Below are 27763 nucleotides of genomic sequence, written 5' to 3'. Positions count from 1 at the left end.
AAGATTTAAGTCGAAAATATTTATTATTTTTTTTAATTAAAAAAAAGTAAATTTACAAAATAAATATAGTGTAAATTTAAAGTTCGTCAAGAACGAACCATTAATGCTTCATAAACAATTACAATACTGTTTAAAACTTAAAGTATAGAAATAACAACTTTGTCATGAACACCTTGCAATAGAAGTTCACCTTCATAACTGATAATCTTTTTTCTTTTAGCCGCTCGCAATGTCCCAACAAGAGCTTCAAAAATATTTGCACATTTTTCGTCATTAAAAAGGGTTCCAAAGGTAACTTGAACTTTACCATCGGCACCTTGATAGGAAAAACAAAGAAGGATTCTATTTGGTATGTCAAATTGTTTATAAAACTGTCCCACAGCAATTTACTGTGTTAAGAACTCAAGATTCTAAGATATTGGATATTAAATTAGTTCATTTATCTCAAGTTGTAAAAAACGTTCCATGTTTGAGGAGTTAGATCTATATCGGTAAAAGTATATGAAATAAAATCAATCTGTTGAATTCAACACAAACACACAGAGAACAAATCGATTTTTTTTCAAATATCAAAAGTAAAAAATTTATTAAATAAATTGCATTGAAAATGGCCTCTCGTTTTAAATAAAATCAATATACCGGAAGTGATCTTCCCCTAAACTTTCTAGAATCTATATATATGAATCTCTTCATGGGAACCATGCGAGACACCACCACGCAAACGCACGATTGTAGGAAAAAAAGTCACAGGAAAAAAGTCACAAATATATATTTGCATGGATTTTGTTAATACTTTTATGAATTATATATTCAGAACGTGCATATTAACTTAGGATTAATTAAATGTAATGTGTGTAGGTTGTATTCGCATGGTAATTTTTTTATAATTCAGCTAAATATATTTAGTATGAAGTATGTAGATTGTAATTATGTTAAACATAAAATTAATAGCGTTTATTAGAATGTTCCAAGTTCATCTGACTTGCTGCCCTCAACTCATCGCAACAATAGTTATGATTAGTTCAACCACCTTTACTTTCCACATTTATCACGCTCATTACATAACAAAGCATAGGATCAAAACAGAAAGCCGACAAAGTTCAAAGGCGGTCATTGACACCAAACGCCAACAACACACAATATGTTCGGACAAGGCCGACTGAGGAGGGGCGACCAGAGAATAGCCTACGGCAAAACAAATGCAAAACACAATGATGTGCCTAATTTTTTTCTATAATTAGCTTTTCAACCGCGTATTTAACTAAATACGTAGCAAAAGTTGAGATTGTTGTGTAAATTATCTTAGAGTTAGAGTATTTTTACTTAAAATTGTTATAAACCATAATGCTTTTAACTCTATAAATAATATATGCTATAAAAATACAACCCACAACAATAAACATACAAACAAAAATTAATTTTAAACAAATAAATCAAAATATATCTGAAAATATTTTTGTGACTTTTTTCTGTGACTTTATTTCTGTGACTTTTTTTCCGATAAAATTTTTCCATTGTGACTTTTTTTCTGTAACTTTTTTCCTAGCAAAAACTGTGACTTTTGTCTGTGTTTTTTTTTTCCTGTGTTTTTTTCCGTTCACCAAACGCACACCGCTACTCCCCCGCTCTATAGGCGTAAAGCTACCACCACCACCACCCCCACCCCGATTCTGGTGGGGGGGGGGGGGTGGAAGTACTGAAAAGTAGAAAATAAATAGCGGCGTATGATACTTATTCTGATATAACACTACGGGGGATGGCAACTCGGGATATAGAGATGATTTTTAATCCATTTTTAATTACTTTAAAGTTTTAAAAATTGAATAGAATCTAGTAGAAAAAAGAATTGCGCACTAAGTGAGCGGCGAACAGTATCTGTAAAATAGTGCGGAATATTATTAGTACTTTATAAATTCATATTAGTTTTTTAAGGAACCGGGAATAGCGTACATTACTACTTCCGTTCAACGGAAATTACTCAAAATGTGAAAGAAGACAGAGAATTAGATCTTTTACTTACACGTGAAATTTTATTTATTTATCTGAAAAAGTACTCAAGTTATAGGCTTTTGAAAAATTGAAAGTAGAATAAGTTCCACTTCCGATTACCGGAAATCCCTGAAAAGTTGATACAGAACTACAAATTTGAAATAATACTTATCTATATATATAATTCTCTTCATGGGGACCATACGAGACACCAAGCAGCTTAGCCACCACCCTCATCCCCACCTGTCAGGTCAGCTATGGTTCACCCCGAATGTTTACAATAGTAGGGCCGGTTCGAATAAGTGACAACTATTAGGGGCAGATAATTTAGTTTTAAAACGATTTTAAACTAAGAGGAGATAATAAGTTCTGCTTGATATTTTCACTGTCGTCTGTAAACGACTGCTTTCGCGGGGCGGGGTGGGGGGTGGAGGTAGGGGAGTGGTGGAGACGGGGGGGGGGGGAGTGTCGAATTCACAAATTATGAATTGTTGATAAGCAGAAAATAAAACAACTAGATAGCGGCGTATGCTACGTCGCGGGTCAGCTCGTATATGAAATTTCATCAACCTAGCTGTAACGGTACTCAAGTAATCGTGTTCACAGACATACATACACACACAGACATACGGACAGAATTGCAAAGCCCATTTTGTTTCGACTCGATTACGCATAGAACGCCGAAATTTTGATAGATCTGCATTTATTACTTTAGCCTGATTAAAATAAGTCCCCCATACTCCGTATATGATGAAGTACTGAGAAGTAAAACGGCGAGAACTGTAAACAAGTCTTGTGATTTTTCTTCTGAAACTGCCACTGGAGGTCTTTGATGATCTCGCATGCAAATGACGTGGGGAACTAAGCTCTTGCTTCAGCCATGAAGGCCTTGCAATGCTGAAAGTGCGTCAAGCTGTTGCCCTGTACTTGTTCCAAAAACATGGAACAGCCATCCAGCGACTCATCCATTGCAATTGAAAAATTTCGAAACTTTTCACTATTTGAGTCACAATGTTTTCATCTATTTCTGCAACATGGAGGGCAATGGTATTTGCACCCAAAGCTACATTTTCAAATTGTTTTGAATTTTTTGGGCAAAGTTCCTCAGCCACTTTTAACAAACATTTTTTTCCATGAACAAAAAGATCTCCGCGGGCTCTCTCTCTCTCTCTCTCTCTCTCTCTTGATCTATATATTTAAAGAAAATAATTTACATTCTAGTTTTTAGAGCATTATTACATAAAAGCTTGTTTTAAAAACATTTTAATAAATATTTAAGAAACCAATAAAAGTTTAGCGAGTGTAGGACGAAAGGCCGACATCCAAAAGACCGACAAGACAAAAGGCCGACAGGACATAAGGCAGACAGCCAAAAGGCCGACATGACATAAGGCCGAAAGCCATAAGGCAGACAGCCAAAAGGCCGACAGACCATAAGGCTCACAAACCATAAGGCCGACAAGCATAAAAATACTAATATCGCAAAATATGTGTTACTGCATAGCTCCTATCTTGACGACCATCAAAATAAGGCTAAACGTTCAAGAGAAGAGGCGATGCTAGTTGATATCATTATAAGGTGAAAAATCGGGTCCAAGCGACTGAAGATTACGGGAGTGTCTTAAACACAAAGGATCAACACCTAAATATTGCGAAATGCGGTCAATACCCCCGAACGAAATGGAATTTATATAGAAAATATATACTTTTAACAGCGTACGCCCCCTTCCCCCTGGAGGAAAAAGTCTGGAAGAAAGAGACACTGGAGTTGACGGGAGTGTACAGAGGAGTGTACCACCATATTTCGTAAAGAAATCAGACACCGAATGAAGTAGAAGTTTCACGTGCTTTGACTGGACTACTCCATGTTAAATACCTACAAACTTTGAATTATATTTTTGTTTCGTCCATTGCGAATTGTGTGAAAAAAAAGTGTATACTATATTCGTTGGATTCATTAATTCTGTTGTGACTGTGATACAAGTGTGCCAAAATTTGTAAGTTATTATTTTTTTTTGTTAAAAAAAAACAAAATACAAGTACGCCTACATGTTGTATAATATACCTTTATCATTCTGTAACTGGTTTTCAATAAAAATTAAAAATGTCTATAATTGAAGTTTGTTGTTTTATAAAACTTGTCGGCCTTTTGTCCGGATCCCCAGTTTAACAGCAGATCCTTAATGTTTCCTTTAATGATTATGTTTGCTTTATACATTATTGTTTGCATTATTGTTTGCGATTACGCTTGCGATTGCGTGTGTTTGCGTGTAAGTTTGTGTTTATGCACTAAAGCTAACCCTAACTTTATCATTAAAACTTTTAATGTAAGGAATAGGGTCAATTTGAAATCGACTGCAGATGGGTGGAGGTGGGGGAGGAAAGAGAAGGTAATGTCCTTCTCCAGTGTTTTGGTAGGGGTGTATTAAATTAAGGTGGGCAGTATTCATAGTGTGAAACGGAATTTCGGTTGTTGGAGAGGGGGTTATTTACCGAGATAATTTCATGTTCCCACATCTACATACAACATTGACACAAAAACAGAATAACTACTTTTTAATAATTACTTGATTTTTGCTCAATTATAATGGCCCTGTGACATTTCTAATTAGTTATTTAAAAAACGATATCACCCCTGAAAGGGGTGGTGGTCAATATCGATTTATGATAGCGTGAAGATGGTATAAGAAACATATGGATCATCTCAATTACACCATGTACATTTCCCTGCCCATAAAACAGCAGTAGACATGATCCAACATGTTTATTATCCCTTCTCTCATATAGAGAAATAGATACAGATAGGGAAAGGATAAATAATGGATAAATCAGGGGATCATCAATAAGGATGATCAAAATAAGGATAATGATAGCGATACGCATAGTATGGTACAGTAAACCCGGAAGCAACATGTATTTTTGATGCATCTATATTCACAGACACTTAGATGAAATGATTATATGGTAGATATACCCTGGTCAACGTCATATATTCAAATTCAAGTATTTATATATAAATATAGATTTAATCTAGAATAGTTAAATATTACCCTCGGTTCCTAAGCGATTTATTTCACCAACAAGAAGCTGAATTTCATGTTCCACATTCATTTTAACTCTGAGGAAAGAAAAAAAAAGTCAACAAAATATATTGTTATTCTCAAGTCACAAGGGGCTTTATCACTATTATAGTACAAAGCAGAACTCTGTGCACAGAATGTAAGACTACTCACTGTAAAATAAAATTTTAAACCACACACCCGTACAACTGCAGTAATAGCTTAAATATTTTTAAAAAAAGGAGAATAACCCAAATGGGTTCTGAACCCTGGCTAAAGAATGTATCCCCTACAAACTGCCCCTCACGTCCAAACCAGGCGGTAAGATGCAAGGGAATAAGAAAAGGCGGTAAAGAAACATGCCTAACAGGGTCTTAGGTGCTTTGACCACATGTGCTTTGACCATAGGGGGTTTGACCACAGCTGAGGTTTGACCACAGACGGGCTTTGACCACAGCGGGGCTTTGACCACAGAGGGGGGTTAACCATAATTTATAGATTTAAAAATATAAATTAGAAACTGTTATTTGATTTAAATTTATGATACAAATCATACGATATAATACATGTTTCCCGAGAGTCACTTAATTGAAATTAAGATGTATTTAAAAAAAGTCAATAACGATATTTTAGTCTCCACATAAAGGCTGGTGCTAGGCCTCATAGATTTATTTTAAATATAAATGAAACAAAAATAATGAGACATAAGAAGTTTAAAAAATAAATAATGTAGATGTACCGGAAAATACATAGCATAGATTAACGATAAAAAGCATGCCAACACTATTGTCAAAGAAGTGATACTTGTATGGTTAACTAAATGACAGATGTGCTTTAGCACGCAAATATGTCAGTACATCTGTTTGACCACATGTGAGTACATCTGACCATATGTCAGTACATCTATTTGACCGTATGTCTGAACAGCACACTGTAATTTTTCGTGCAGCATTCTGTATAGCTTCTCAGCTGGGTAGCTTGCTCCTGCAACACCTTGCAAGAAAGTTGTTTTTTTGACGTGTGCAGTCCATATGTAGACCTTCAAGGAAACGTCACATTGCTGGGCGACTAGATTGGAGGAGAGACTGAAGACTAATGCCATTCTTCACAAATGTTATTTGTTCGTGCTACACCATCGGCAATCGTGTGTAATTGATTCCAATTTTCCCACGTTTTCTTTAACTTGCTTTCGTCTCTGTTTGTTTGTCTTTCCAATCAAATCTTGCGATCGAAATTTCTGGCACTTCCCAGTTAGCTAGCGCGCTGAAATTTTCAGGGAAGCTTTGTTTTGGATGACATTAGAATATTCAATTGTTATTATTACTAAATTGATCCATGGAAACATTTTATTGAGCATTTTAGACCGCTATATAATCTATATATATATAATTCTCCTCTGCGAGCCATTAGAAAACAAGCTGCAAGCGCCTCCTTACAGTCCCCTCTCTTTCTCTCTATCACTATCACTACCACCCTACCCCACCCCCACATGGTCTGCTGAGCTGTGGTCACGTTATTGTTTACAAACCGTACAGCCAGGTTTAGTGACGGCTATTAGGGGCAGATAATTTAGTTTGAACCGACTTTAAACTTACAGGAGGTAACTAAGAGGAGGCTGCTTTCACGAGGGGGGGGGGGTGTAGGGTCGGGGTTAGGGGAAAGGAGGGGGGTTAGTGTTTTAAAGCAAATATTTTCAGTGGCAGCATTGGTACTGTCGAATTCACAAATTATGAATTACTGAAAAGTAGAAAATAAATCAACTAAATAGCGGCGTATGATACGCCGCGGGTCGGCTCGTTGTAGTAAAAACGTGGGGAAAAAGGGACATAACCCAGTAACTGTAATTTGTGTACAAACAACCATAACAACTGGTGGCCAGTATGGGGGAGACGATATGGTCGAGTGGTTGGGCACACGATTGCTATCCCACTCGACACGGGTTCAAATCTATGTGTTCTAGTCAGTAACGTATTCACACAACGTGTTTTTACGAGTTGTCTTTTTACGAGTTGTCTTTTTACGAGTTGTCTTCGTTTACCCAAAAAAAGTGAAAAGATAAAATCGATAGCAAGATTTTAATGCAATCAAACAGACAAAGACTAAAAAGTAGAAAATAATAATCATTAAAAAAGTTTTAAAAAACCCACGTTTTCTGATTGAACTAAAAAGTAGAAAATAAATGCTATACATCACAATAATGCAAGCGATCACTCTACTATAAGCGATCAAAAACGTGGGGCGCCGTGATTTTCTTACAGTTTCTAATACTGTTGACTCTCTACAAGCTCCCTAATAAAAGTCAATAGTATTATCTAATCAATAGTAATATAACTTTTACTTCGGCGCCCCACGTTTTTCATCGCTTATAGTAGAGTGATCGCTTGCATTATTGTGATGTATAGCATTTATTTTCTACTTTTTAGTTCAATCAGAAAACGTGGGTTTTTTTTAACTTTTTAAATGATTATTATTTTAAATTAATCGCACCATACATGGACAAAGCGCTTGTTATCAAACGCCCTCATTGGACAAACCACCTGTGATCAAATACCCTCTGCTGAGAAAACACCTGTGGCCAAACCCTCTATGGTCAAAGCTCCGTGATGGTCAAAGCCCCTACGGTCAAAGCCCCGCTGTGGTAAAACCACCTATGGTCAAACCCCCTATGGTCAAAGCACCTGTGGTCAAAGGTCCGCGCACCAAAAATTAAATGGTTTACAGTAACTGTTTACTTAACTAAAAAAAACACTACCGGATAATTTCCACAACTATACTGGCACGAGCTTTCAATCCCCCCCCCCCTCCATATATAAAGTTCAAGTCTGTCAGCAAACCGCGGCTTCCAAAGATATATAAGAAATTGATCTATTATTATCGTCATCATCGTGTAATTCGTCTAACGTGCTTATCGTCTAAATTAATGATTAAAAAATTAATACTGAAGTGTTGTAAAACAATTTTCATTTTTTCAAACTTAAAGCAATAATTGTCAGCATGTCTATCAAACAAATTTTTTTAAAATGTATCACCTTTCACAAAAATTCTAATTTTGTTTGAAAATTATTTAAATTTAGTCATTTAGCACTCACTACGTCCGTTGATAAATTAGGAAAACAAAATTACTTTCCTTTATAAAAAACATTACATCGGGGGGGGGGGGGGGGAATGTATATACATAATTAGCACGCATTGATCAAGTGCAATGTAGTAGGTATTTAAAATACTGCCTTTTATTTATTTTATACACTGAACGTACTGTTTACTAATTTTTTAAAAAATCATGGTGCGATTTAGCGCCCCGGGCTAGAATGTGAGCACTTTGCGTTTATGTTTATGTTTGCGTTTTCTTTGTGTTTGGGTTGGGTTTGCGGTTAGGTTTGTGTTTGCTCTTGGATTTAGTTTGTTTTCGTTTGCTTTTTTGTTTGCGTGTTGGGTTTGTGTTTTCGTTTGTGGGTTTTTTGTTTTGTTTTGGTTTTGGTTGGTTGTAGTTAGGGTGGGCAATGCCCATGACACACATGTCATGGTTCTTTACAGATAGGTTTTTCACATAGACCAGTGCAGGGCCTGGCCGTCTAGTATAAAATATAAATCAAGATCTAAGACCTAGATCCACCTAGTAAAAGTCCTAGTTACTTCATAATAGTAAGTTCTTCATAATAGTATCTACTATATCTCGATCTAGTTACAACTTAAAACAAGACTGAGCAGTAATTGTAATATATAGAATCTACTATATAGATCTAGAAATTAGCGTGTTAGTCTTGATTTTATTGTATTTTTCTCCCTACATATTATTTAAGGCATAATTTAAATCTACAATTCAATTGCAAATATTAAAAACCGTTCAGAAGCTAGACTGTCCACATTATCTGTTAGTATAGTAGATTAAGTATAATTGTAAATATTGTAAGTTAACTAGGAAACTGAAATGAGTGCCAAAGGGAGACAATCGCTTTTCCTGATATTTTTTCAATTCGATTTATTACTTTTATTTAATTTTTTTAAGGGGTGGGAGGGGGGGGGGACACGACAACGACGACGACAAACTTTGACAAAAACGGGATGGCGGAACAAGAAACGATTTTTTTGTAAAAACAAAAAAAAAAAAAAAAAAAAAAAAAAAAAAAAAAAAAAAAGCGTAACAATCATGTGTCGAAAAAAAATTCCCACGTAGGAACCTCTTCATAACTCCTGAGGTAGTAGACCGACCTTCGGGGGTGGCAAAAAAAACTGATATATTCGGGAAAATTCCGGTAGGCCTTTAGAAGTGACCGGTCCGAATTAACATTGTTAATTTGGTGAAAACGACGACTTTGTTTTTCAAAACAATGTTTTGGAACTTTGGCTCTGTACATCTGGCTCATTTTTTCCATAAACACGGGTAAATGAATCGGCCTTATGGATAAACTATCGGTCAGCCTCTGCTCGCACGGCAATGGCCAAAAAGTGACTGACCACGAGTGAAATTCTCCTGATATGAGCTGTATATTGAAAAGCATTTCCCATGTAGGAACCCTTTAAAAACTCTAGATGTACATCGGCCCCAGGGGTTCAGGAAAAAAAATGGTGCTACCCCCGGAACAATGTTTTAACAGACCAGGGACCATATTTCCTTATATAAACATAGTAACGTTTTAGTAAAAAAAAAAATACAAATATCTGGACGTACAAACCCATTCATAACTCCTGAGGTCGTAGAAATACCCGCGGGATCACTATAAACTAGGCGTTATCTTCGGGAAAACTTCGGAAGGGCTTTAGAACTGACTCGTCCGAATTCCCTATATAAACATTGTTAACGAGAACAATGGCCCGTTGAGAAAGGATACAACGGGCGCTAGGTTGGTAGTGCTGTCTATTTTCTCTAAACTAAAACCACCACCCCCACACACACACCCCAAAACATGTCTACCGTCCAATTCAATGAAATATAATTATATACTTTTTCCAGGGTCCGCCACCTCCCCGAAAATTCTACCCCCGCGCCCGAAAATTTCAAGTACCCCCACCCCTCTCCGGGGAGGAAAAAGTCTGAAAGAAACACTGGTCGCATTTGTAGATCATACAAACTAAAGGAAGAACCTGGGCGGGGCTTCGCCCCTACCGGAAGAGATGCGTGAAAAAAACTGTGCACGCTAAACACTTTCTTTAGATTAGAAAAAGTTCCTCCCTCCGGGGAGGAAAAAGTCTGAAAGAAACACTGGTGTCGCGCTTAGCCACTACCCGAAGAATTGCACGACATTTCTTTTGAGTTTAGCGGCTTAGACGTTCTTACGCGGGGGATGGGCTTGGCCCCTACCCGAAGAATTGTATGAAAGAAACTCTTCACGCAAACCACTTTTAAGATTAGACAAACTTGGCTTTTTAATTCAATGTTTATTCGAGAATCAATGAGGTCATATTACTGTGTGCACTCTCCGGCTGTAGACTAATTTCTACTTCCTTCCCTATACGGAAACCGGCAGGCCTCAGTGTAGCAAACTCCGACCACAAGAGTTTCCCACACATCGGTCGCTACTTCCGTCGGCTCTCACCGGGCTTTCCTTCCCCACCCACCAGACGCGGGACGTCGTCCTACCGCCTGGTACCCAGCTTCATCGTGGGGGGGGGGGGGGCGTTCGGCCATTCTTTGAACCTAGCGCATACAGCCGTTCTACTCGGCCAGATCAAAAAAACTCTAGCAGCTGTTGGCTACCACTAGCCATTCCGCACCCATTAGGGGGGTCATGAGCTTGGTCCGACTAGTGGCACTCTTCCGAAGCCACGTGAAGGCCGCAGCTTAAAGTCAAGATATCTGGTTAGGGTCGAGAGCAAACCCTTCTTTGTTCTCAGCAGTCTTGCACCTCTCCTCCCCCACGCTATTATGTAGGGGACTTGGGAGTCCGACGTACCAGGCTCTTCGGAACTAATTTCTACTATATGCTCCAATGTGACGTCATGTTTCGTTTCTGTTTTACTGAGAAGGTTTTTATTTTGCTTGTGTTTTCTCTATAGCGTTCTTGTCAGATAGATACATAGATAGACAGATAGATACATAGACAGACAGCGAAACTATTAGTATTAAAAAGAAAAATGGCCCGTCGAGGAAGGATACAACGGGCGCTAGGTTGATAGTGCTGTCTATTTTCTCTAAACTAAAACCAAAATCGCCATCTTAATTCAATTTAACCGGAAACAAAAAATTACATTGAAAACGGATTTTTATCCAGAATTGGTACTTTAATTTATACAAAACTAGCGTACCCGTCCCCGCGCGTTGCCGCGGGAATAGAAGAAGGGTTTCATCCATACGTTACCAATCCTATATTCTTAGACGCGTGACCTTGTTTTCTAAAAGTGAGTTATTTAAATGTAAACAATGAATGCGCGTGGATCATAAATACTGAGACACGGGTTTACCTAAACTACCGCGTGAAAACCTTATGTGTACATTAATAACTCACCGAAATAATCAGGTAGAACACACTTCGGTGACCACCCATAGGCACGTCGTACGAACCCTGGCTCCTTAAAACTAACAGGCGCCATCGGCCAAATAGCATCCTGTTAATAATGATGCAGATTTCGTCATTCGCTAAAGTGACACAAACGAACAGGATTTTTTTCTTTAACACGTAAAAAAGAATTTGACATGTTTTAAACATCAGTGTGACTGATGCGATATGCTAGTGTTACTAATGGTCTTTTATTAGATGCTCGATCTCAATTTCTAACTGGATTGTCTAATAGTAGATGCTTATTGCATCATTCGCAAAGTGACGAAACTCTACAGTAGGCTCCTCAAATTCAAAAAGTTATTTTTTCATCTTTGGCAAGGTGACGAAACTGTACAGAAGGATTTCCTCGCGTTACAAAGTTATTTTTAGAAGACTGTTGTAGTTTTACCGCTGAATATAGTAGTACCCCTTAATCGCTATGCAGGACGCTCGATTAACGGATGCCAAGTGCCTACATAGTCGCTCTAAAACTCTGGGCGCCAAACCGTGAATTGACGAAAGTTGTACCCTATATGGCGCCGCCCATAAGAAACTTTAGTCTTCTTTTTCGCAGAAATATTCTCGGGAGTATTCTCATCTACTTCCTAAAGTTTCATGGCACTCGGATGAACAGCATCAGAGTTTTATTTTTTATATACCGTGTATAGAGAAAAAAAATCGCCCCCCCCCTGGGGGCGCCGCCCTTGCAATATTAAACAATATTTTTTTACAGAACCCTACCATTGAATGATCTAACCTTCTCCCCAAAGTTTCATGGTACACGGATGAACGATGTGAAACCGAAATAGACTTTTATTTTTATAAACCGTATATAGAAAAAAATTGCAGCCTCCCGTGGCGCCGCCATTGCGAAATTAAAAATGATTTTTTACAGAACCCTTCCCTAGAGTTTTATAATGAACTCCCCAAAGTTTCATGGCTATCGGATGAACGGTGTCACTGCAATTCACTTTTATTATTTTCATATACCATATTTAGAGAAAAATCGGACTCTCCCGTGGCGCTGCCCTTGCGAAATAAAAAATTATTTTTTTACAGAACCCTTCCCTAGAGTTTAATAATGAACTCCCCAAAGTCTCATGGCTATCGGATGAACCGTGTGAAATCAAAATAGACTATTATTTTTATATACCGTAAATAGAGAAAAACAAATCGCGCCCTGCCGGGGCGCCACCCCTGCGAATTTGAAAAATTTTTTTTCGCAGAAACCTGCCCAGGAATATTCTCAACAACTTCCCAAAGTTTCACGGCGATGTGATAAGAGGTGTGGTAATGCATAAAAGACATACAGACAGACACACACACACAGACATACATTGCTTTATATATATATATATATAAATATATAGATAGATAGATAGTTAGATAGATAGATAGATATAGTCATAGGCATATCCCTAAACCATGCAACTACTCTCATTCATGACAAAAGTCGCATTAAGAGTTTCTTTCAGGCAACTCTACTTTAGAGGAGGGGGCGCGGAGCCCCCCCCCCCCCCCCAACACAGCCCAAAACATGTCTACCGTCCCATTCAACGAAATATAATTATATACTTTCTCCAGTGTCTGCCCCGTCTCAGAAAATTCTACCCCCGCCCCCCAAAAAATTCAAGTACCCCCACCCCTCGCCGGGGAGGAAAAAGTCTGAAAGAAACACTGGTCGCATTTGTAGATCATACAAACTAAAGGAAGAACCTGGGCGAGGCTTCGCCCCTACCGGAAGAGATGCGTGAAAAAAACTGTGCACGCTAAACACCTTTTTAGCGCAATTTCCATTCTGGAGAATTGCGTTTATTAACTCGTCATTTCTGGGAATGGATGGATGAATGAATGAATGAATGTATGGATGAATGTGTGTCCGGGCTTTAAGTCGTATCTCCTCCTCAACGAAGCAATATCGATGACTAGTTCCAAAAGCAATTATGTTAAGCAAGTTACGAGAATGAGCATAGGCCATAAAAATTCCGGGTTTCTTTCATGTATTTCCCGGAAAAGCCAAAAAACCTCGAAATTTTTTTTTGCCCATATCTCGGCAACCAGACCACTTAGCGACTTGAAACATGTACCAATCGATTCCTGCCATAATTTAGAACAATATTGCCGAAGAAGGGTTCTGTAAAAAAATATTTTTTTATTTCGCAAGGGCGGCGCCACGGGAGAGTCCGATTTTTTTCTATATGCGGTATATAAAAAACGTTTTAATAACAAGCTTTTATGTACTAACTAGGCATGCTGCCCAGCTTCGCTTAGGCTTTCGAAAACATTGAGAATTTGAAAGCTTAATTAATTCGCCCGAGGGTCGGTCTACGACCTCAGGAGTTATAAAGAAGTTCCTACCTGGACTTTTTTTTTCGATTTTTAGCTCATATAAGGCGCCGGTCAGTCGAGGTCAGTTTTGACCCCCTCATCGTAGACTCTTCCGCCAACCGGCCCCCGTGTTTTGTCGCCCCAAGGCAAGATCCTGCCAAATGTGAAGCGCCTGCGGCGCCGGGAAGTGCCCGATGTCGGGCACCCGACAACTTTGCTTCATATATTATAGAAGTAGCAAATTGCATAGATAAACAAAGATTTCCAAAGTAGTTCCTTTCTTTATAGTCTAAAATAGGAAGATTCACATATAAAAAGAAAAAAAAAAGGTTTGACTTGGTGTGTCTCGATCCAGTACCACCTGTCTGGTATCAAGTACACTATCATCTCAGCTAATTAGGTACCTTATAAAGATTGGAGAATAAAAGAAGTGTTTAAAAAAAAAATTACGCGAAAATGCCTATTTTTTTTTCTAATTAATTTTTTTTACCCAAAATTAGCCAGTTTCATTGCTAAACAACAAAGATTTCTATAAAATATTGAAGTCCTGAAAAAGTTTATTATAGAAATTTATTTTTGGAATAGATTCTACAGTAGATAGGAGTCTAAATCTAGATCTAGAATAGATCTTAGCGACGTAGAGTCTACGTCTAGTTTTTGTGAAGATTTAGATTTAGATCTAGATCTAGTCTAGATCTAGAATCTCTAGATCTAGAATCAAAATAGATAAAATATTTTTTTTTTAAGTTTAGGCTGAGAAAATCGTATTGTTTACATTTCATAGCGTACATAGCTCTATATCATATTTGAATGAAATAGTTCATTTCTTTTTATTCTAAACTCGGAAGATGACGTCACCAGTTTCGTGCTCTTTTAAAGTAAACAATAAGCGACGTCATTGTTAAATGCGTTCTTGTCCCAGATATAAGCTCTTTTCCGGTTGCAGAATTAATACTGTTTCTCGAATACGCCTTTATTTTTTATTTTTCTTCTTTAAATAAAATTGTGATTATACATTTAAAACATCTAACATATTATTTTCAACAAAAGTCCGTATAAAGTTCTTGATATGTCGCTGCAGATTCTGATGTGATGTCCGGCGAAAATTTTTTGCGGACAAACAGACAGAGAGAGAGAGAAGTGCGCACGTGGGCCATTATATATTAGGATGCACTAAAAAGTAGAAAATAAATTATAGACTACTATTTAAATAACTATAAAGAAAAGCGTGGGTCACTATTGGATACCTTTAATAATGTTTAGGAAGAGACCCACGCTTTTCTTTATAGTTATTTAAATAGTAGTCTATAATTTATTTTCTACTTTTTAGTGCATTAGTACATAAAAGCTTGTTATTAAAACGTTTTTTATGAATTTTTTTTATTCAATTTTTACTCGAAAATCAATGACGTCATATTACTGTGTGCACTCTCCGACTTGATACTATTTTCTACTATATGCTAAATGTGACGTCATATTTCGTTTTCGTTTAACTATATATGTTTTTAATTTGCTTGTGTTTTCTCTATAGCGTTCTTGTCAGATAGATACACAGACAGCGAAACTATTAGTATTAACGAGAAAAATGGCCCGTCGAGGAAGGATACAACGGGCGCTAGGTTGATAGTGCTGTCTATTTTCTCTAAACTAAAACCAACCCCCCCCCCCACACACACACCCCAAAACATGTCTACAGCCCCATTCAACGAAATATAATTATATACTTTTTCCAGTGTCCGCCCCCTCCCAGAAAATTCTACCCCCGCCCCCAAAAAATTCAAGTACCCCCACCACTCCCGGGGAGGAAAAAAACACTGGTCGCATTTGTAGATCATACAAACTAAAGGAAGAGATGCATGAAAAAAACTGCACGCTAAACACTTTTTTTAGATTAGAAAAAGTTCCTCCCTCCGGGGAGGAAAAAGTCTGAAAGAAACACTGGTGTCGCGCTTAGCCACTACCCGAAGAATTTCATGAAAGAAACTCTGCACGCAAACCACTTTTTAGATTAGACACATGAATTAGGCTGTAATTTTATTATAGAGTATCGATGACGACATTTCTTTTGAGTTGGAGGGGGGGGGGGGGTTTGGTCGGCTTAGACGCTCTCACGAATTGTATGAAAGAAACTCTTCACGCAAACCACTTTAAAGATTAGACAAAATTGGCTTTTTAATTCAATGTTTACTCGAGAATCAATGACGTCATATTACTGTGTGCACTCTCGGGCTTGATACTATTTTCTACTATATGTTAAATGTGACGTCATATTTCGCTTCCGTTTTACTATGCATGTTTTTAATTTGCTTGTGTTTTCTCTATCTTGTCAGATACATAGATAGATAGATACACAGACAGTGAAACTATTAGTATTAATTTGGTGAAAATAGATGATTATTTTCAAAACAGTGTTTTGGAACTTTGGCTCTCTAGATCTGGCTCATTTTTTATTCGATAAACCTGGGTAAATGAATCTGCCGTATGGATAAACTATCGGCCAGCCTCTGCTCGCGCGGCGAGGGCAAAAAAGTGACCACGAGTGAAATTCTCCTTATATGAGCTTTATATTTTTAAAATGCCTTACGATCCCCTCTGATAAATTGTGAGGTCGTAGACCGACCCTGGAGGGTAACTAAAAAAAAAGTTATTCCCATAGGAAAAAACAATTATGGTCGTTAGATTTGTCCAGAAGTCGTATTTTCTTATATAAGCATTGCAACTGTTTAAATAAAGTAAACAAAGACTACGTCATTGTTCAATTTTGAAAGGAGGTAACTTTTTTAAAGTAATTATTTTTCAAACAATTGTATACTATTTTTAACAAAAACAGAAAATGACGAAGTATAGCATTCGTTTCAGTAAAAAAAATTAAATTGTTAATTAAAGTATGTAGGCCTATCCTAATAAAATTGTAAAAATTAATTGTAAAAGTCAATGTAATTTAAATTGTGGGTTATACTGTTCAGGGAACCTCTGTAGTTCTAAATACCTTTGAGTCATAAATTGCGAACATCCCATCACAATTTCTCTGAAAACGGACTATAACAACAAACAACAACTTCTCTAAAATTAGCATTACTGTTTAAACGTAAGCACTCCAAGTTTCAGCCAATCACTAATTAATTAAGCATTCAAATTCTCAAATGTTTTTGATAACCTAAGTTAAGCTAGGCAGTATGCCTAGTAGTCCTATAAAATCAAATTAGGTTTGACAGGGAAAAAATTCATAAAAAACGTTTTAATAACAAGCTTTTATGTAACAATGCACTAAAAAGTAGAAAATAAATTATAGACTACTATTTAAATAACTATAAAGAAAAGCGTGGGTCACTTTAGTATCTATTGGATACCTTTACTAATGTTAAGGAAGACACCCACGCTTTTCTTTATAGTTATTTAAATAGTAGTCTATAATTTATTTTCTACTTTTTAGTGCATTGTTACATAAAAGCTTGTTATTAAAACGTTTTTTATGAATTTTTTTTTCAGTACTTTACATATTTTATTTACAATAGAGTTACATGACTAAAAAACATTGCGCGCCTACTGAACATCACGTTCAGTAGGCGCGCAATGGTTTTTGAACGCAGCCATTACGTGATGGCGCAGCTATTGAAGGTGATGACGCGTGTGGTGTGGTTGGCTAGACATGCCTACTAATTCGGTCCAAATTTTAATTAATTCATAAAAAATTAATTAGGCATACAATTAAGTCAAATTTAGTTTCAGATTGCATTGTCTTCATGTCTTGACCCACGTGCCAACCGTGAATCGTATCGGTCAAGTAGAACTGTCCGAATTTTCACTCCTGCGTTTCCGTCTAGACTGACGACAGACTGACGAGGAAGTGAGTTAAATAAAAGCTTGTAAAAAAAAAATTCATAAAAAACGTTTTAATAACAAGCTTTTATGTAATGATGCACTAAAAAGTAGAAAATAAATTATAGACTACTATTTAAATAACTATAAAGAAAAGCGTGGGTCACTTTAGTATCTATTGGATACCTTTACTAATGTTAAGGAAGACACCCACGCTTTTCTTTATAGTTATTTAAATAGTAGTCTATAATTTATTTTCTACTTTTTAGTGCATCATTACATAAAAGCTTGTTATTAAAACGTTTTTTATGAATTTTTTTTCAGTACTTTACATGTTTTATTTACAATAGAGTTACATGACTAAAAACCATTGCGCGCCTACTGAACATCACGTTCAGTAGGCGCGCAATGGTTTTTGAACGCAGCCATTACGTGATGGCGCAGCTATTGAAGGTGATGACGCGTGTGGTGTGGTTGGCTAGACATGCCTACTAATTCGGTCCAAATTTTAATTAATTTATTAAAAATTAATTAGGCATCCGATTAAGTCAAATTTAGTTTCATATTGCATTGTCTTCATGTCTTGACCCACGTGCCATCTGTGAATCGTATCGGTCAAGTAGAACTGTCCGAATTTTCACTCCTACGTTTCTATCTAGACTGACGACAGACTGTCGACAGACAGAGGAAGTGAGTTAAATAAAAGCTTGTAATAATGTTAAGGAAGACACCCACGCTTTTCTTTATAGTTATTTAAATAGTAGTCAATAATTTATTTTCTACTTTTTAGTGCATCATTACATAAAAGCTTGTTATTAAAACGTTTTTTATGAATTTTTTTTTCAGTACTTTACATGTTTTATCTACAATAGAGTTACATGACTAAAAACCATTGCGCGCCTACTGAATATCACGTTCAGTAGGCGCGCAATGGTTTTTGAACGCAGCCATTACGTGGTCGTGATGGCGCAGCTATTGATGACGCGTGTGGTGTGGTTGGCTAGACATGCCTACCAATTCGGTCCAAATTTTAATTAATTCATAAAAAATCAATTAGGCATCCAATTAAGTCAAATTTAGTTTCAGATTGCATTGTCTTCATGTCTTGACCCACGTGCCAAATGTGAATCGTATCGGTCAAGTAGAACTGTCCGAATTTTCACTCCTGCGTTTCCGTCTAGACTGACGACTGACGACAGACTGACGAGGAAGTGAGTTAAATAAAAGCTTGTAAAAATAAAGCCCATTTTTACATGCGCTCTCAACATTCGTTCTGTCATAGACATTCATACCATAGGCCAAATATTATAGACCTAACAACTCCTTCTTGCCGTAACATTTGTCAGGAATGATATTGGGTATTTAAATTTAAAGCAAGATCTCAAGATATCATTTAGAATTACAAGAAAAAAATCATAATAACAGAAAAGATATACTCTACTTTCTACATCTTAAAATAATTGTTAAACTAAATCTTAATAATTTTATTGGCTAGTCCGAATAGTAGCCGAGGCTATAAGGACTCGGGTCCCAATAGCGGCAGCCGTACCTAATTTCAGAAAACTGGGAGATTACATATCTAGTAAGCCTATATAATCTTTATTAGGCCTATTTGAATAGGCGTACCACCCATGGCTCCTTAAAACTAACAGGCGCCCTCGTGCCAAATAGCATCCTGTTAACAATGATGCAGATTGCGTCATTCGCTAAAGTGCCACAAATGAACAGGATTTGTTATTTAACAAGTAAAAAAGTTATTTGACGTGTTTTAAACATCAGTGTGGCTGATGCAATATGTTAGCGTTACTAATGGTCTAATCTTAGAATACTTAGATGCTCGATCTCAATTTCTGATTGGATTATCTAAAAATAAATGCTAATTGCATCATTCGCAAAGTGACGAAACTGGATTTTTTTTACGAACAAAAAGAAAAATCCCAGTTAATAATCTAACATTGGTTAATTTTTCTGATTTATAAAATAAAACGTATTACATGGCCCTCAGCGGCCCATGTGAGCCTTTGGGGGCCGAAACAGAAATTTTTATTTGCCGCCCAATCGCACCCTACCAGGGCGCCAGAGGACACGCCTGATTCAATTTAGTAAGCGTTTGCAACGCCCCATCCTATCCATTGTCTATCACACTGTTTTAGACCGAACGCAGTCACCATAGCGCTCACGGGAAAGACCAGGGCGCCAAATCGCATCCTGCCGGTGGGGGGCATGCAAAATTAAATCCCCCCTATATACCATATATATATAGAAAACAAATCGCGTCGTGCCGGGGCGATAACCCTGCAAATTTGAAAATGTTTTTAGCGCAGAAACATCCCCAGGAATATTCTCAACATCTTCCCAAAGTTTCATAGCGATTGTGTGAACGGTGTCACCGCAATTCACTTTTATTATTTTTATATACCATATATAGAGAAAAATCGCACCCTCCCGTGGCACCGCCCTTGCGAAATTAAATATTTTTTTACAGAACCCTTTCCCAGTGTACTAATCAACTCCCCCAAAGTCTCATGGCTATCGGATGAACGGTGTCAAACCAAAATCGACTTTTATTTTTATATACCGTATGTAACACATATGGTTACCAGCCAAAGGGGGATAAAAATATGAAGTTTTTATTCATTGGGTTGCGGCCCCTGTGGGACCGCAACTGAACTGTTGACGTTTTTTTTATGCTTTTGTGAGCGAAATTACCTGTGTTCCATGTCATGTGACATGGGATTGTGGGTAGTTTCATGCCTAGTCGTGTCGCACACGCAAGCCTGCTGTCTGTGAACACGGTGACCAAATGTAGACCTAATGAAGGTAGTTATATAAATTATGTTTGTTAAAATACTTATGTATTCCTGCTAGTGTTGCATGTGCACACTAGTTAGGGTGAGTATTAATATAAGTATTTAGTTGAAGTACTGCGTATTGGTACTTGTTGGCAGTACTGTGTACTGGCCAAAACATATTTTATTGTTACCCGTGTATATTGTAGCCTACACATGGTGTTGTCAGGAATGTAACTTTTTTTATTTACATTTGTTTTAGGGCTACAGTCTTTTGTTGTTTTTTTTTGGACTTTTGGATTCTTTCTTCTTGGCTAGTTCGTTTTGTACTACTGTGTTGCATCGCCGTCATGGCTCGATGCTGTAAATAAAGCGAGTACTGGACAACAACTGTCGGTGTCTACTTAATCTCAGGGTCAGCCCGTCTTAACCACAACACCTCAGTGGGTAAAAGCATCCCCACTGACTGATGGTTACACGTATATAGAGAAAAATCGCACCCTCCCGTGGCGCCGCCCTTGCGAAATTAAAAATGATTTTTTTTACACAGAACCCTTCCCCAAAGTGTTCTAATGAACTCACCAAAGTTTGATGGCGATCGGATGAATGGTGTCAAACCAAAATCGACTTTGATTTTTTTTATCGTATATGGAGAAAAACAAATCGCGCCCTGTCGGGGCGCCACCCCTGCGACTTTGAATTTTTTTCCGCAGAAACCTGCCCAGGAATATTCTCAACAACTTCCCAAAGTTTCACGGCAATGTGATAAGAGGTGTGGTAATGCATAAAAGACACACAGACATTGCTTTATATATATATATATATATATATATATATATATATATATATATATATATATATATATATATATATATATATATATATATATATAAGATATATATATGTATGTATATATATGTATAATTATGTAACCAAGTAGTAGCGGCCAGCAGCCTGTGTGTCGTTCTTTGTTAAGTCCTGCACGACCCCTTCCTCACGGCACCCAAATGCGACAGAGTCGTGTACAACCTCCTGTCTGTGAGTATTCGCCCGCGGCTTAGGAAATCCCACCTCTAGGCAGAAGAAAAATAAAAAAAAAAAGGCGTATTCGAATGTAGAAAAACAATTTTAATGATGCAACAGGAAAAGCATTTATAGATGTGAAAAAGGACGCATAAAACTGTGACGTCACTAATGTTTATACATTAACTAATGACGTCATCTTCCGTGCTTAGAATAAAAAGAAATGAACTATTTCATTCAAATTTGATTTAGATCTACGTACGCTATGAAATTTATACAATATAATTTTGCTCGGGCTAAACTTAAAAAATAAATTCTATTATGATTCTAGATCTAGATGAATCTAGATCTAGATATTCTAGATCTACGGAAAAACTAGACTTACACAGATGTAGACCTTACCTAGATCTAGAATCTATTCAAATAATACATTTCTATACTAAAGTATTTCAGGCCTTAATTACTTTATTGAAATCTTTGTTTATCTATGCAATTTGCTAATCTCTATAATATATAAAGCAAAGTTGTCGGGTGCCCGATAGGGCACTTCCCGGCGCCGCAGGCGCTTCAAATTTAGCAGGATCTTGCCTTGGGGCGACAGAACACGGGGGCCGGTTGGCCGAAAAGTCTACGATGAGGGAGTCAAAACTGACCTCGACTGAGGTATAAATCGAAAAAAAAAATGTCCACGTAGGAACCTCTTCATAACTCCTGAGCTCGTAGACCGACCCTCGGGCGAATTAATTAAGCATTCAAATTCTCAATGTTTTCGAAAGCCTAAGCGAAGCTGGGCAGCATGCCTAGTCTATATATATAAAGCAAAGTGGTCAGGTGCCCGCTAGGGCATTTCCCGGCGCCGCAGGCGCGTCAAATTTGGCACGATGGTGCCTTGGGGCGATAGAACACGAGGGCCGGTGACGGTTTGCCGAAAAGTCTACGGAGAGGGGGTCAAAACTGATCCGACTGACCGCCGCCTTATATGGGCTATATTACGAAAAAAATATTCCGACGACGACCCTCCCCCTTGATATTTTGTGGGGTGGTAGGAGAACGCCTTGGGGTGTTACAAAAAACTCGGCATATCTGGGAAAACTTAGTAAAGGGATCAAAACTGACCAGTTGTATTTCCCTATATAATCTTTGTATTTTATGGGAAAAACAGAGGGTAATTTCAAAACGGATTTTAGGGCACTTACCCTCTTTACATCTGGCTAATTTTTGGCATGCTTATAGGTAAATGGCTTGGCCGTAGGGCTAACCTGTCGATGTCACTAAAAGCCCTCGACGAGGGCTAAAAAGTGACCGCGAGTGAAATTCTCTTTATATGAGCTCTATTACGAAAAAAAAATTCCGACGACGACCCATCTTGATATTTTGTGAGGTGGTAGGAGAACGCCATAGGGTGTCACAAAAAACTCGGCATATCTGGGAAAACTTCGTAAAGAGGTCAAAACTGACTAGTTTTATTCCCTTTATAATCTTTGTATACGGATTTTAGGGCACTTACCCTCTTTACACCTGTCTAATTTTTTGGCATGCTTATAGGCAAATGGCTTGGCCGTAGGGCAGACCTGTCGCGAAATTGAAATTAAGTAAGCTATATGCGTCATCTTACAAAGCGCGATAGCCTACTGGTGCTCCTGAGTTTTTTCCAGACTTTTTTTTATCCGGGGGTGCACTTGATATTTTTGGGGAGGGGGGGGGGAGATGGCGGTCAACATTTTCCGGGGGTCGGACACTGGTAAAAGTATATGTTTTCTATATCAATTCCATTTCACTCGGGGTGGGGGTAGACATTCTTTAAGGGGGGAGGACGACTCCGCACCCCCCCCCCCCCCCCGAAGAGATGCCTGGAAGAAACTATGTGGTGCTCTACTAACGCGTCCCCGTTTGGTTCGTCGGACCCTGGCCCCATGCTAATGGCCGTATTACTAACGCCCCGCATTAGACGGGGCATATTTGTCGGCAGGCATTTATTGGCAAGTCTTTTCGACGGGGATGTGTTGAGGCCGTTTTGCCAAACGTCTCAAACTAGCAGGCTTGCAACATTTATGATCTTTCGTTTTGAGCAAGGTATACGTATACTAATGATTATTTATCGTTATTTTGATTGAACATAGCATTATAGAGGTTCTCCATCAATGACCTAGGTATTTTTCCCCTTTCACTAGACCTACACGGCATAAATTGCTGAGCCGCCTGGGTTGACGTCACAAATCTTCACTGACTCCCGTAGCAAATCATATGTGACATCATTTATGGACAACCCCATTTCACTCATTTTGGGCATTTAATATTGACATTTTGACAAGAAAGGATAACCAAAATATGTCTGACAGGTGGAGACTTGGGATCGACCATAATGACAACACGTACTTGAGTGGTGGGGTGGCTGATATTTTTAGATGATGTTTTACGTGGGAAGCTGGTGGATAATTTTTTGGTCTCTTTGTATATGTAAATGATGAAAAACATTTATTGTTGTCAAAATTATGGCTAGAGATCTTAGATAAGGCAGAGCCAAACGTAATTTTTGACATTGTGACTTTTTGTGACATTGACCACGAAAATATGATGGAGGTTGGGGTTTAATTAAGGTAAAGAGACGTAAAAAAAAACCCTCTCATAATTGACGATAGAATCACTATTTAAAGAAAAGACAACCCTGAAATGAAAATAGCGAACATTCAAACAATAAGAAAAAACTCAAACAGTATAGTAATAGTAATGATCAAATAATCATTAGTACAAAATAAACTGGGAGTGATCTCCCCTAAACTTTCTCGAATATTCTTATATAAAACAACAGGGGATGGGAACTCGGGATATAGTTATGATTTTTAATCCATTTTAAATACTTAAACTTTTTAAAATAGAATAGAATCTCATAGAAAAAAGAATTGCGCACCAAGCGAACGCCAAAACAACAAAATATGCATAATAGTGCGCAATATTATTAGTACTTTATAAATTTACAAGCATTTTTTTTTTAGAAATCGGAAATAGCGTAAATTACTACTTCCGGTCAACGGAAATTACTCAAAATTTGATAGAAGATAGAGGAATGAATGTTGTTGCGAGAAATATGACGAATGCATGTTTGATGACGCGGATGAAAGAGAGTGAAGTTTTGCCATAGGAACGGGTTGTTATGGTATGCAAGCTAGTTAGTTCGGACTAGGGAGAATGTGAGAGATACTTCGTGTAATGTCGATATCAAGGATAGTTTTATGTTTATTTATACGAGAATAGTAGTTGAATAATTATTGACCAAGAAAATAATAGGCATTGTGTAAAGCGATTATCGCCTGTATACTGGTGATGGGAATGCACATGGTAGTGGTACGCTTTAAATGGTAGTAGATCACGTGATCAAACACGACACTTTCACAGCAGTCCTAACAGTCATGTATAAATGTGTCATCTAGTCCATGTGGTCTTTGTGCTAAATTTCTCTTTTGCACATTTTTTGTTGTGTTTTTCTGGTTGCGCATTTTTCTGTTTGCACTTTTTTCCCGTTTGCGCTTTTTTCTGTGTGCTCTTTTTTCTATTAGCGCTTTTTTCTGTTTGCACTTTTTTCCATTTGCGCTTTTTTTCAGTTTGCGCTTTTTTCTGTGTGCGCTTTTTTCTTTTTGCTCTTTTTTTCCGTTTGCGCTTTTTTCCGTTGCGGTTCTTTCTGGGAACCCAACAAGACAATCATATTCAAATACATTTTCAAACGAATAGAAATGAAAGGGAAGCTACTCTAAATAATATTTCAAAGTATCAATTCACAGTCGTGACCGTTTTTGATAGATTTAATGATAAAAATACCCAACTGGGCATGAAGATGTGTAGTCGAGCGGTCATGGGCAGTGGCCAGCGTGCCAGAAGGTGCGTGTTCAAATCCATCAGATGACATATAGCTATGACTCTTAATGTATGCCTTTTAATCTTATTATCAACATATTTTTTCACAGTTACTTGAGTTACTCATGGATGGGTTATTGTTGTTAATTTTTTTCTTCTTTTGTGACGTAATTGTTGACATATCAGCAAAATAGAAAAAAAAACCTGTCCCGTAGATTTTTGCTACGAGAAAAAACACAAAATTGTGATGGAAACTGAATTGTAGCTGATGAAAAAGGACATCCTATTTCACCTGATGTTTATTCTATGTGATAATGTGAATTTTTAATGGTAATTGATAGTTGAATAGCAATGTGAACAACCAACTAAATAGTAAACTAATGCTTAATTAGTATTATTTATTTAAAAATTACTAGATCTATTATTCTAGTGTATGTATTTAGAGTGCATAATTGATCATCTATTTTGACCTACGTAGACGTAGCCTGTAGCAGATATGTCTGATATGAGCCTAAAAGCTAAACTAAACCGTAATAACTTTTTTAATAAAAATATAACAAAATAAAAATATATAAAAAACTATACCTCACTCCCCAGTCACAATAAATGATTTTATTATTTTAAGATATTATTCAGTCGTATTTAGCATGAAATGACAGCCGACTGTGAATAGCTGTATTGGGGCTATTCTCAGTCGGCTGGGAATAGCCCCAATACGGCTATTCCCAAATGGCTGGGAATAGCCTTGGCCATAATAGTTTCTTCTGCTGTTTTTAATCGCAAATTTACTATCTCGAACAGGGTTGATAAAAATTAATCGCAGGAGATTTAAATTGATTTAACCACAAAAGGTGATCTATTAGGCCTTATTCAATTATTTATAATATTTTTTTAAAAATAGGCCTATACGAAAATATACTCATATTTAAGTTTAAAGACATATTCATTAATTCACTCTCCCCCACATTACTAGTTTTGGCCGAATTTACGACCCTAAACTAAGGTTTTACCAATAAAGATTTTAGCTATGTTTTCATCAGATGCATCTAAGCTCATTTACTTTAGAAGTCATCTTTTTTTTTTTTGGTAACATTTTAGTTAGAGATTCAGGGGAAACTACTTTAATTTACTCGAAAACAAGGACAAGGCTGTTTAAAGTTAATTTCTGGCCTTTGATATAGATAGATATATATTTAGACATTCGGTAATCTATTGTTTAGGGTACGTAAAATCGCCCGCGGCTAGTAATGTACGAAAAAGTTACCTCATTGTCAAGGCTTTAATAGAAGTATATTTTGATATATTTGTGTCACATATTATAGATAAATGAATAATAAACCTAAATCAATAGCTAAATATATCAATATAGGCAAGAAATTAACTTTTAACAGCAGTGTTTGAGAGCAGGATTTCCTATATAAACAGCAGCCATTTGTAAAATAGAGTTGCCTTCCCCTGAATCTCGCGCTATAAGTTAACAAAGAAAGAACTTAAACAAGATGGCTGCTATAGTAAAAGAGCATGGTTGCATCTGTTGGAAACATCGCTAGTCTTCATTTATTATTGAAAAGTTTTAATTCAATTGTTTGAAAACAGGTACATAAATATTAAATGAAACAAGGAAACATTTTTGTATTTTTCAAAACACAAATCCTCCTCAAAATGTGAAATAATTATTAAAATTTAAGGAGTCACCTGTTTCTCACATTACTAGACTAGTTGCGGGCGATTTTACGAATACGTAGCCTACCTAAAACGATAGATTACCAGACATTGCTTTTGGTTTATTATTAATTATTATGTATTATATTTGACACAAAAATATAATAATATTTATTTTAATATAGGCCTACTTGTATTAAAGCCATATTAATGAGCCACCTTTCTCGCACATTACTATTTACTAGATCTAGAATCTAGCCTCGGCCGATTTTACGTCCTAAAACTAAAACGATAGATTCGCACATTATTTAGTTTTACTAGAACACTAGATCTAGATCTAGATTCTAGATTTAGAATCTAGATCTAGCTTCGTTGGATTTACGACGCTAAGGTTTTACCGGTTAAGTACTAAAAGTACTAAGAAGTACTAAGTAAAGGGATACCTACCTACTAGATCTAGATCTACTAACTATCTAGATCTAAAACTTGGTTTAGAGTATAGTTACTTTAGTACTAGATTAGATCTAAATAAATACTAGATCTAATAGTCTATAGAGCTAGGGCCTATCGCTAGATCTAACTAACTAGATCTAGACTAGTTGCCAGGTAAAAGCTGGCAGGAAACTGCCCACTTTCTCTATTGCAAATTTGATCCATGGATTAGATCAGTGGTTCCCAACCTTTTTCGAGTGGCGACCCCCTTTCATAAAACGTAAGTGACCCGCGACCCCCATATAATTAACAAGTCGCAATTGGTAAAGAAAATAAT

The 27763-nt window shown here is 37.0% G+C and overlaps 1 protein-coding gene across 3 annotated transcripts; it reads right to left on the bottom strand.

Moving 5' to 3' along the window:
* LOC131928308 (costars family protein ABRACL) lies at positions 1 to 27625 on the bottom strand. 3 transcript variants are annotated; one of them, XM_059284293.1, is made up of 4 exons: positions 21394 to 21497; positions 20381 to 20482; positions 5040 to 5107; positions 1 to 316 (listed from the first exon to the last, which is right to left on the bottom strand). In XM_059284293.1, exons 2-4 carry the CDS (start codon positions 20401 to 20403, stop codon positions 138 to 140), a joined length of 270 nt encoding a protein of 89 aa, XP_059140276.1. In that variant the 5' UTR covers positions 20404 to 20482; positions 21394 to 21497; the 3' UTR covers positions 1 to 137. The 3 variants fall into 3 exon arrangements, with proteins under 3 accessions (XP_059140276.1, XP_059140278.1, XP_059140279.1); XM_059284295.1 differs by lacking the exons at positions 20381 to 20482; positions 21394 to 21497 and adding an exon at positions 27442 to 27625; XM_059284296.1 differs by lacking the exon at positions 20381 to 20482 and having other exon boundaries at positions 21394 to 21498.
* Between the last annotated feature and the right edge of the window lie 138 nt (positions 27626 to 27763).

The sequence above is a fragment of the Physella acuta genome, unplaced genomic scaffold (genome assembly GCF_028476545.2).
Source record: "Physella acuta isolate Inbredline_101_S28 unplaced genomic scaffold, ASM2847654v3 ptg001481l, whole genome shotgun sequence".
Taxonomy (NCBI): Eukaryota; Metazoa; Mollusca; class Gastropoda; family Physidae; genus Physella; species Physella acuta.
Note: the sequence above shows the minus strand (reverse complement) of the source record. Positions and strands in the feature narration are given on the sequence as shown.

Bases quoted from the DNA above. Each gene is read 5' to 3' on its own strand.
- LOC131928308 (XM_059284293.1), bottom strand. From the start codon at position 20,403: ATGTCACATGACATGGAACACAG. The intron at 5,108-20,380 runs GTAATTTCGCTC...TTCTTTCCTCAG, and splicing joins TCACATGACATGGAACACAG to AGTTAAAATGAATGTGGAAC. The intron at 317-5,039 runs GTAATATTTAAC...TTTCCTATCAAG, and splicing joins AAATCGCTTAGGAACCGAGG to GTGCCGATGGTAAAGTTCAA.